The 12,440-nt window shown below is 34.6% G+C and overlaps 1 protein-coding gene across 3 annotated transcripts in view; it reads right to left on the minus strand.

Moving 5' to 3' along the window:
- LOC120637660 (filamin-A) overlaps positions 1 to 12,440 on the minus strand; it is a 123,780-nt gene that overhangs the window by 19,078 nt on the left and 92,262 nt on the right. For all 3 annotated transcript variants that reach the window (XM_039909587.1, XM_039909585.1, XM_039909586.1), the window contains exons 22-28: positions 10,690 to 10,815; positions 6,872 to 6,992; positions 4,209 to 4,282; positions 3,457 to 3,613; positions 1,914 to 2,122; positions 1,570 to 1,749; positions 795 to 869 (exon numbers count right to left, since the gene is read on the minus strand). In XM_039909587.1, coding sequence (XP_039765521.1) covers positions 795 to 869; positions 1,570 to 1,749; positions 1,914 to 2,122; positions 3,457 to 3,613; positions 4,209 to 4,282; positions 6,872 to 6,992; positions 10,690 to 10,815 — 942 coding nt within the window. The remainder of the gene's footprint in view (positions 1 to 794; positions 870 to 1,569; positions 1,750 to 1,913; positions 2,123 to 3,456; positions 3,614 to 4,208; positions 4,283 to 6,871; positions 6,993 to 10,689; positions 10,816 to 12,440) is intronic.

Below are 12,440 nucleotides of genomic sequence, written 5' to 3' on the forward strand. Positions count from 1 at the left end.
TTTGCTTTGTTTTTACAGCATGGTCAATGAATAGATTTTGCAATGTTAAATTACGCTTAATTTGCTATACTCCGCGAAAAGCAGGAGAATCTGGTATACCGCCCAAGTAAGTAATATTAACTTCAATCTTTATCATCATTATTATCCGCAGCCTGTTAACATCTCACTGCTTGGCACAGGCCGCCTCTCTCATAGGAGAGATGGTTTAAGAGCATAGACTCACCATGTTGCTCCAATGAGTAATTTACTTTTCTTACATAATCTTATTTTATATGCTTATAGTTAATAGTTTCGTAAGATACAACTTTTGCAAAAGAACAGCCCTGCTTCTGCGGTTTGACACATTGGCCGGGCTGTTCTTCCAATACACAAAAATCAACTAAAACTACAAAATAAACACACCGTGGCATCGTGGGCAACTTAACTACTATCATCACCAGTGACAATAACCAGGACTGAAGCATTCAACAGCTCCAAATTCCTAATTCAGAACTTTAGTTGAACATTGTAACCGCTACACCAATGATGCAGTATATACTCCACATGAAACAGATCTTTTACACCATACATATTCTCATGGTTTTAGCGGAGTATAGCAAATAAAGCTTAATTTTCATTGCACATAATGGAATTCCGCAAAGTAGCACCTGCTACTAACCATGAAAAAATTTTGATTAAATTTTAAATTTGACTAGTTTTATAATGCGGCTGTATTTTTGGTGGTTAAGCAAATAGAAAGGGTTAAATAAATTTTATTGTCATACTTGAAAATGGTCTCTCTAAAGAATTCTTACCTTGTTAAAAGAAACGTTAACTATATGTTCACAAGCTTCTGTTGGTGTAAATGATACTGTAAACCTGGCATTTCCCTGTAACAATGACATGTATATATTATTTAAAAATTAAACTTTTAAATCTCATGGGAAATCTGTAGTACAATTGTATATGTTTCTTAGTACACAATTCGTCATGGGTTGTAACAAGGAAATTTATATTGTTTTAAGCTTATAAGTAAGTAAGGAAATAGACTAAGTGAGCAAAATTAATGTAACAAATTGTTTCTGAAGTCATTTGACAAGAAGACAAAAAAAATAATGTCACAGAGCAGAACCATCATAACACTGGTAGCAGGCCACAAGACTTTGCTTGTTAAAAACACCAACAATAATGTATAATTGTAGAAGATCCTTCCTGTCCAGAATTTGGTGAGGTGGAAATGCACTCACCACTTTCACTTCATAACCTAAGACCTAACAAACCTCTCCAAAGGAGATATGTTAGGTTCACAAAAGGTGGGTTTCAGGGGGGTATGCTGCCAAGACATTGGTAAACATGGGGAATAGGATGGAATGGTCCTTACATTATTACACCTGCCATAGTAATGGCAGGTGTTCCCGCAACAAATAGAGCTATGAGAAACTTCTTTCATCATCTTAAATGACTTTACTTATAGTAATGCATTTAAGAATTATAATCATTCACACACTGAAAATAACCTGCCAAAGGAAAACAATTCTTTTAAACAAATAAAATTCATAGAGTTGTTAAATGAATAGTCTTTAGTCTCACTTGTGGATGAACTTGTGTTGGTATATTTAGTCCCCTTGCTGCAACTGTGATTTCCAGGTTTCCTTCTCCCGCTTGAGCTGCGTCCACTGCTAGCTGTACAGGCACTCCAATGCGAGCAGACAATCCTCCAGTAACACTGACTAGTTTACTGTCATAAGCTTTGCAGACAAACGGTGTGCCCTGAAATAAAATAATATAAAGAATTACTAAACTGTAGTTTGTATTCAAGCTAGAATCTTGCTTACTTAATATTTTTGATTTGGTAAACAGTTTTAGTTCGTCTTAGAAAGTTTGCAGTATACATTAGAATTTTATTTTGGTCTTTCAATTTTTTTTATACTTACAGGCACAGGTTGGTTGTTATATTGCGCTGTCAGTGTGTGTGGGCCAACGTGTTTAGGTGTGAAGCTGGCTACTAGGCCCGTTAGAGCTTCACCGGTAAGGCGCACTGGAACTTCGCCCCTTGGTCCCCGTACCGTGACAGTCAATTCGCCACCGCCAGAACCTTCCACACGCACAGAACATGATGCCAACTCGCCAACCGGTATCAGTTCTATGAATAACACAAATCGAATTAGTATTACAAGCTTGCATTTCGGGAGTTTTTATTGTAGTCTAATTGGATTTTGTTTGTTTTGAATTTAACAAGAATTTGGGTTAAATAACGTCAATTTGTCAATGTCAAAAGATGATGCTGTCAGTTGTCACAGATGACTTAGCAGCTGACGCTGAGTGTTTATAAGTATATGTATTATCTACGGTGTTTGAAAAATTTGATCAGAAATCTAGGTTTATACATCTGGTATTAATGCAAAAAAATGCTGTTAAATTAAATTGAAAGATGAATCGTCGTTAGGGTTTCAGTTTATATCCTCGTACTGAACAGATTTCAATTTTGATTTGGTTCATAATCTTGATCATTCAAAGAAAACAAACTATAATTATTTAGTAGATAATGTATTTGTTGTTAAATGTTTTTTTTTTTATTTAAACAACCACGTTACAATTTAAGATGATGTCTGGCCTGGCTCGCCTCCAAGGTCTGAACTACTTGCCTATTTAGCTGTTTTGGGGTCCCGTATCTAAAGGGTAAAGCGGGACTTTATTACTAAGACTCTGCTGTCCGTTCGTCTGTCTGTCACCAGAATCTATCTCATAAACCGTGATAGTTAGACGGTTAAAATTATCACAAAAACTAATTTTTTATCGCTGCTATAACAACAAACACTAAAACACCACTGAAACAGAATAGAATACATATTTAAGGGGGCTCCCATACAATAACGTGATTTTGTTGCTCGATTTTGATAACGGCAACAAGAAGCCACTTGAAATGTAGGTTATACCTATTATTAACTTTAAAAATAAATATATTCAAATAAAATAAATACATACAAGAAGCTAACTTTTTTTGCTGTTATTATTGATAATGGTACGGAACAGTACGCAGTTGGGCGGGTTGTAGAGTCGACATTAGTGATTTTAATTTATCGGTTGCAGAGAGAGAGGTGTCTGCGGATTGCGCATTATGACTTTAAAGAACTTTGGGATATTACTGTGATGAAAATTGTATAAAAAAATTATAGCAAGAAGCCCTGGAGGATTCCTGTTGAGATTGGTCTACGGGAGGACAGTAGCGGAATGTGCGATCGGTTCATAAATTAATGCTCGTATCAGAAGTAGGAGATTAAATGGCACGTCAAAGTGGTAACACTTATAGGTCAAGTCGTCGTGAGAAAACTTATTGAAAGCTTTCGCTACATTGAATAAGAGAGATATAATATACATAGTTATATTTAATTAGATGCTCTTTTGTTTTCTATTAACTTTTTTGGAATACCTCTCAATTTCTATTAACTTTTTTGGAATACTTTTGGAAAACCTTACCAACTTGCGAAGTGTCTATCGTCACACGTTGCGCAGGTGCTACATGGAAAATGAAGGGCGACGAAGGCACCGGTTCACCATTGAATTTAATGTCCACTCTATGTGGAGTTGGTGTTTCTGGTCTCCAAAATACAAGACAGCGTCCGCCACCCACGACCTAAAAAAAACCCTTTTTAAAAGTAAAAGAATATGCATAGTATAAGCATACTTAGTCCTTTATATCCCACAATTAGGCATATGTATTCTCTCTCATACGTATGAGGGTTTTAGAGCATAGAACCATCACGCTGATATAATGCGCGTTGGCAGGCTATGTAATGTTCTTATTATAATATTATTGAAATTTTTCTTGCATCAGAATATTTGTAATAACAAAGTGAAAGCAAACTTCGCTACAGCATGCAAAATAATAGGTAATTGAACTTTTCGCTTTATAGTACCTACCTATTTACCAAAGTTCCTTAAAAACGTACTTAATTTAGAAACTTTTTTATTACAAACATCAGAATAATTGTAATAAAAAAGGCCAAAGTGAACATCTCTATAAGCATAGCATGCATAAATAAACTCTAAATAAAATATAATATAACGCTTCGCTCTTTAGAATCTAGCTATTAACGTACAAGTCCCTTAGACGTACTTAATTTACTCTCAGGAGGTATTAATAAGGCAAGTCTAGGCACTGTCAATAGCAGCGACTTGCAGAGTTTACTTAACGGAAGTTTGCTTAGGTTTACGTTGTACCTACTTACTTGTACATGATTAGGGACTTCCCCTTCATTGATTGAAATTTCTAATTGCCCTTCACCCGCAGCGCTTGCGTCCACTGAAAAGAGAAACATGGTTTTCAATTTATTAACAAACACTGTTTGCTTTTATTTTTACAGTTATGTAGCTAAATGAGAAACAAGTTAGGGACAACAAAATTCAATATATTGTATACGAGTAGGTAGCTAGCTACCTACGTAGGTAGGTTTGTAGTAGATAAAGTAGGTAACTTTATCAGGAGTTTTTTTAATAAAAAAGTTGTTTTCAAATATAATAAATATTAGTTACTAGCTTTTGCACACTTTCACCCTAACTTCATCCTGGGATAAAAACTGTCCAATGTCCTGAAGATACAAACTATGTATAGGTAACGAAGGGTTTCTAAATTCCGTTGGAATTATTCCCGGATGTTTTTGCCAGGAAAAAAGTAAAGCCATTTCCAGAGTAGGAATTGAAGAAGAAGAAGAAGAAACACTTTATTGCGCGTATATCAAAGTAGACATGCAAAGGCGGTCTTATTGCTGCAAGCAATCTCTTACAGACAACTTTTATAGAAAGGACTTACAGCAAGAGAACGGGTTAGTGCTTGGTTAGTTAAGAGCGTGGTAATATAGACATAAATACCAAAATGCATAGATACAAATAGGTACATAGATAATCTAAATAAATATACGTAATATATAAATAAAAAATATACATAATATATAAAAGTAGATTTTAATACATAATTTACAAACAATAATAAAGCATAATTTCAAATCCCATCACTCAAAGAAAGGTAGTAGTAGTCCTTCAGCCGACTCTTAAATATAGGAATTGATGTAGTTGTTGAGCCGAACATAGGTAACCAATATAGCAGCAGACACTTTCATATTTATGGAACCTATAGCATTGATTTATCTATTTATATCTAATATCTATATACAGTAAGAAAGCTTAGCTGCGATTTTCTACCTGTTATAAAACATATAAACAATGTTTTAAGTAACGATCACCAAGAATACAATTAAATTCAGCGAAGGGAGTACCCGGTTTTTTTTGTTTCCTTAGTTTATAGTTTTTTTTAATGAAATAAAATAGTGCTATAGTATCTATTTACTGGACGCCATTAACAATTAACATCAAATTGTTTTATTATTTACGCAAAATATAACATAGAAGATAGCCTCAATCTCTAATTTTCAAAAAACAATACGATCCTAATTACATGATTAATTTGTTAAAAAATAAGCTGTAGGTTAAATAAAAAATAGAACTCCTCCTTTTTGAACTCTGTTCATAACAACAACTTAATAGATTTTTAATTAAACAAAACGGTTCGTTAAAAAGAACGAAAGCGCGTTGAGCGGAAATGTGAAAATAACTGGATATCGGGAATCGTAATGGGTAGGCTTTGTCCAACATTTTTGCTTTATAATCCGAGCTTTGTGCGCGGAATATTCTATTTAGTGGTTGTCGTGTTCAGTTTCAATGGGAGTTTTTCATACACGGTTTGAAAGAAGATTAACAAAAAATGTGCAGTGAAAAGTAGCATTTTGTCCCGAATACATCTAACTGGCAAATCGATCGAACGAATCAGCGAATATGTTAGTTTTAATACAGAAAGAATATAAGGGGTATAATTTAAGGTGCAGGTGAACTTGCCTAAGGATGGGCAGGAAAACTGGGAAAGCTTATACTGACTGTATAATCTCTGTCAACAAAGGTGGAATGTAGGTACAGTACTCGACATACTCCAAATATTTATTCCAGCGGCCGATTGTATCTGAATTGCTTCTATATTGTGTTGTTGTAAATTGAACAATCATTATGCAAATTCGACAACATTTCTCGAATAATGTACCTGTTGAAATTTAATTTCACTGGTGGTTACATTGTTCACATTGAAGTACTTGAAATGAAATGTTTAAACTTGACAAAGCCTGTTGGAAGTAGATAACTATCTATTTTGGGCTTTATATCGGAATCAATGATTAACGGTGAGTTACTTTGGAGACGTTAATGTATTTATGATATTACGGAATACTTTGTGACATATTTTCGTTTCTTAAGACCAAATTCTGGAACGTGCGGGTTGCCAGTAATATGACTTTAGGCTCCGAAACATGATCGCTGATATTGGGCCTCATACGAAAGTTATGAGTCGATTAGCGCCACAAAATTAGGCTACATTATATTATTTATTATATTATATTTGCAAAGCTGTTGTGAAAATTAGAGGGGCGATAGACACGCATCGGAAAAAGAAGCCTTGTTACAATACACCTTTTACAATGTGGACAAATTACGTCGAAAGAGTTGCAAGGATTAGTTCAACTAGAGCGGCGCAAAACTGTCCAGAAGTGCGTGTTTCCGCCGGTGGTATTTTTAATTAGTATAGATACTAAAAAAGAATGATGTAATTTTTTTTTTAATTAACTGGAGTAGCATAACTCTTAAAATACAGTGCGAGATGATGGTGCTTCTTCTAGATGAGGTATTGTGATTCATCAAAGAATGGATGATAGATCAATCATTTATATTAATTTTCTAGAGGTCATCAGGCGTATTTGTAAAAAGTAGAAAAGTTAAACCAGTAGATCTACATAGGTAAATAGTAGCCAGTTGGATATCTAATATTTATTATTTTTAAAATCTTTACACATACCTCTGAACTGGCATTGCTGTCCGACAAGGGCGTTTCCCACGTCCGTGACTTTTATTAGGCTGGCGTCGTAAACTTTGGCGACTAGTGGTCCAGCGGCCAATTTATCTTCGCCGATCGATACCTGTAAAGAATTGACAGGATTTATACTTGTATTTAGACTACTACCTCAAGAACTGATTAAGAATCAGTTCTTGAGGTAGTAGTCTAAAAGCTCGATGTCTGGGCTCGGCCTTAGACCTTCAAAAACTGGTACAATGCAAGTAAATATATTTTTCAACGATTAATTTACGTATTTACAGTTATCAAAGTAGCTTAGTAGTTTTCAAAGTTAGCTAACCTTCATCTACAGGTCTACTTTAGCCTATGTTTCACCAAAATGACATTTATTGCTCTTTCATATTTTGATAATAAAGTTCGAGCGGTGAAGGTGGAGGTAATATAATATGATCAAATAGTATTTCAAATACTAACTAACTCTGTCTCTCTCTAATAGTATTTATAACACTATCTAACTGACCTCTTTTATTACGACTTTACAGGCTTTATGTTTGTCTTCAATATATTACTATTCATTCTTATAAATCTAAAATATTTGCATAATTTGAATCTTCTGTTAAAATAAAGGAATTCATTATTTAAAATATTGAACACAAAGTTACTCTAACTTAAATTTAAATATTACAGAATAACTGTAATTATAACATTAGTTAAACTATATTATATTCATCCTTGTATATTTTCAAATTTAAATTCATTTATTTCAAGTAGGCCTACTTTATAAGCACTTTTGAAACGTCAAGAAAGTTTTTATCCTGGGGAAAGGGCCTGGTGGCTTGAGATACAGGTTCTACCTAGTTCAAGCATCAGTCCCCACATTATAACTGTGTAACAAAATAGCCCGTAAGCAATATTATATTGTACGTATACTTATAAGTAAAGTGGAGAAATAAATAAATCATTCATTAATTAATTCATTCATTCAATCGTTTGTCCAAGGGACTCAAAGTCTAAAACACTAAAATACCTATTAGATGTAGAGAAATTAGTGTGTCAGATTTGGCAATACAAATGGGGCAAAAGTTTAAGCTGTCATTTATTTAGAGAAAGCCAGTACAGTCACTCCAGTGATATTAATAGGTCAGTGCTCTATCTGGTAAATATATCTTGAGACAGGACTTTAATTTAAATGAAGAATTAGGTAAGTAGGTAAAGTAGCTAATATTTTATTTAAGTTAAAGTCCTGTCCCAAAATAAACTTTACCAGATGGAGTACTGACCTATTAATATCACTGGACTGGCTTTCCGTAAATAAATGACAGCTCAAACTTTTGTCCCCATTTGTATTGCCAAATCTGACACAAAGTTTATCTTGGGACAGGACTTTAATTTAAATAAAGAATTAGGTAAGTAGGTAAGGTAGCTAATGTAAAATTCAAATTTTCACCATAGACATCTGACACACTACCTACTTTCACCCAGTATAGGTTCTTAGGTTGAGCTTTCTTATTAGTCGTGTTAGGCTGGTAGGTAGGTACTTTTGTTAAGGTCAGGGCCGACTTACATATAACCGGCGTCGATGTGAGTTAGTCTTATAATTGTTTAATAATGCATCGACCTCAATTTTTTTGGCCTTTTAAATCGCGAATGTTCTCGCTATGACACACGCAGAAAGCAACAGCTTGCGAAAGCTATGATAGCTTATTATATCATAGCTATTGTAAGACGCCGCTCCTTAGTAAAACAATATCCCTATGACATTTATTTATATTTATTTATACTCTTTATTTGCACACAAATAAAAATACAGAAGAAGAATAAAAGAAAACACAGATAGAAGAAGTATACAAGGCGGCCTTATCGCTTTGTAGTGATCTCTTCCAGGCAACCTTAGGATATGGAAAACAAAAGGATAACATACAGCAGGTTGTGCATATTAAAAAAAAAATACGTACTAATAACTACATACTAATACTTAAACTAGATTACACAAATAAAATAATATATAATATATTAAATATAAAAATAAAAAACTAATAATAATCTAACATATACTATAACATATCATAAATACATTAACAGCAGTAAATACTATTACAAGTCGTCTTCAATGTAAACTATAGTGGTTTTTTTAAAAAAACCACTATTACCAACGCCAACCATTAGATGAGCCATATGGCTCATCTAATGGTTGGCGGAAAACCATCGCCTATAAACAGAGCGACACTTCGCAGGGCATTTAAGGAAGTCGTCCTACAAAGTTTCGTCCTACAAGTTCGACGGCCGATTGGCGCAGTTTGCAGCGACCCTGCTATCTGAGCCCAAGGCCGTGGGTTCGATTCCCACTACTGGAAAATGTTTGTTTTGAGCATGAATGTTTTTCAGTGTCTGGGTGTTTATATGTATATTGTAAGTATTTATGTATATTATTCATAAAAATATTCATCAATCATCTTAGTTCTCACACTCTCACACAAGCTACGCTTACTTTGGGGCTAGGTGGCGATGTGTGTAATGTCGTAGTATATTTATTTATTTAAAGTACCACCACAGCCACTACAAGTTGATGGAAACAGATCCATTAACCTGTGGTGCATCGACGTTATTAATACAAATTAAACAAAATAAAAAAATAATAGCTCTAGGTTATCGACTTTACGTATTAGCATTTAGCCATAAATAACTACATGTGGTCGCATATGTATCGAGGACCATTTTGCATGTATAGATAAAGATAGCTTTCATTAACTTCAATACCTACCTATCTATGCAAGTACGGACCGTGCTCCGGCATTATGATTCCCTTTTGGCTACTATTATTCGTTCGCTCAAAGGCGGACCGCAAACAGCCAATGTTATAAACATTTTTTTTTTATCAACACTTCGATTTTTCAATACATCCCAGACACAGACAATATTATTGACAATCCCTACTAATCCCTACTAATATTATAAATTTGAATGTAAGTTTGTTTGTTACGCTTTCACGCACAAACTGCTAAACCGATCATCACGAAACTTTGTACACACATTCCTGAAGGTATTAGAAGTAATATAGAATAGCTTTTTATCCCGAAATTAAGCTCGATTCTCTCGGAAGAGTCGACGAAAGTGTTTGACGATTTTACACCAGGTTTAGCTATCCTAAATACATAAAGTGCTGCCACATTTATGAGGCACATGTCTTTCGAAAAACAAAAACAAAAGCGGACGAAGTCGCGGGCAACAGCTAGTACTCAATAATATTGACGTATGTATGTGTGGCGCAGCCAAATAGTCGCGGAATTACTCGCGGAATTACCGTTTGTTTCCCGGTAAAAATAGCCAGCAGGGCTAGGCAGGAGACAAAAATTATATCCCCCGATTATATCCCTGTATAATTAACGTGTCCACCTGCTAAGCACGGCTTATCCCCGTTTATTATTTCACATATATTATTAGCAAATGATTTCCATTGGTGCGCCATTGCTCTGAGAGTTGGTAAAGATGTGGGAGAAGGTAATTTTTTAGCGGATATAATTGTCTCTTACCCTTGCTATCCGTGCTGTAGGGTTTACTTGTATTTTTTCTATAGAGATTGACAACACATAACTCACTCGCGGCGTGTATCATAGCTCTATACTTAACTACTTTTGTTTAATAAATTCTATTGCTCGATAACTAAAACTGTCTATTTAAAATCAGGTGGAATTAATTAGGTGGAAATCTGCTGGTAGAAAATTCTGGCAACAACTTTTTCCGGTATCAAGACTTGAGTCTCGGATAAGTAGCTAAAATGGATGTATATTTATACGAAAACGATGTTTGCTCAAATTACATACATCAATCAGGTGAGTGCCGACTTCCTCAGGCGTGAACTCGATGCGGTACACACCAGGCCTCTCCGACACATCCAGCACTCGTGCTGTGACCGGCCTCCTCGATGGGGCAGTAACAGTCACTCCAACCTGCGTATACAATAATATGTAAAATTATTATTTATCTATGTAATTAAGTTATGTATTATAACATGTGTTTATATTAGAAATGGTTTGAAATATTTGTGTATTTTTTGTATTAATTTAGTATTAATATAAGAAATACACATTATATGTGTATTTATTTTATATTTACTTTGTGCACCATCCACTGTACGGTTAAATGATAGCTTCTTACGCTGGTTGCGTTTTAAATATCACTTTAAGTGATAAGGCCGTCTTTGCACCCTGACACTATATTCGACTAATATCTTTGTTTTTTGTATTGTTTACTTGTGTTTTATTGCATTAAAATAATTCTATCTATCCAAGTTTCTATGATAACTGAAAATACTTAAAAAATACTTCATATAGGTACTACGATAATACACACATCGCCATCTAACCCCAAAGTAAGCGAAGCTTGCGTGCATTTGCTAGTTGTGGGAATCGAACCCACAGTCTTGTACACAGATAAACTCGCTGCAAACCGTGGCCGATATAAACCGGTAGGATTTTTAAAGTCACTCAGCCAAAGTCCCTAATTCATAAATTATTTGCTTTTCTATCAGTATTATAGCGTCTGGGAATAATACATTTTTTATATAAGTATGTCATACATCCTCCGAGTTTAGAAAAAAACAATACTAAAAATATAAAATCATTAATGAATTAATAAAGACAAGATCAGACAAGGCGCTACTGATTACGCAAATATGGCAGAGATTCTAAATGGAAATTGAGAATTCTTGCCTCCACTCACGAAGCATCATCATCTATCAACGTATCGTTAAGTCGTTATTTCACAATGCAAGTAAGTGCTACCAGACAGCTCCTTATTTTGTTTTGTTCTTTATATTATGCCGAAGTGTTTCTAACAAAGAGAAATGCTTAGTATCGGAATTTCATTAAAACATATTATTACTTATTAAAATATGTACAAGTTAAATTATGAAAGCTTTGAAACATTAGCCCGGTTATATAAGAATATTTTACGCTCTAAATAGGTAGATATCTTATACATTAGACTACGACCAAAAGTAATAAGCGGCTGAAAGTGCGATGCAAATTATGTTCTAATTTTAAATTTAATAACGTGGTATAGCGTTTAAATTGTTATGTGTTAGGTCTTAGGTTTGATTACACTTCAAAGCGTCTCTCAAAATAAGTCAGAGCGTGACAAAACACTGTACCTAACTATTCCGACGTTATTCCACGTCTTATCGAAAGGACTTTCGTTTTTTGGAATTAATTAATTAATGTGCGCATTGTCTGTAATCGATCGTTGTTTTGTGTAAAAAGAGTCAAGGCTGTGGATCAATTAGACGAACTGTATGCCGCAAGGAATTTTAGGAAATTTTAGGAATAATTGAAGGACTAAGCACGGACCGGTGGGGTATGCCCTGTCCATAGATGATTTCACGTTGAAAACCATCGCGTATGGACACGAAAAATGTATAGGGCATGCAAGGACCTATAAGGAGACGCCAAGTGTTCATCAACCTGAGCCGTAGGGGTTAAACTTAATGTGCCTGTAATTACACCGGCAACCACGACCTTTAGACCGGAATACAGCAATGCTGTTTGCGCCAGAAGTAAACATAGCGGAAGTTCTC

The sequence above is a fragment of the Pararge aegeria genome, chromosome 4 (assembly GCF_905163445.1).
Source record: "Pararge aegeria chromosome 4, ilParAegt1.1, whole genome shotgun sequence".
NCBI classification, from domain to species: Eukaryota; Metazoa; Arthropoda; class Insecta; order Lepidoptera; family Nymphalidae; genus Pararge; species Pararge aegeria.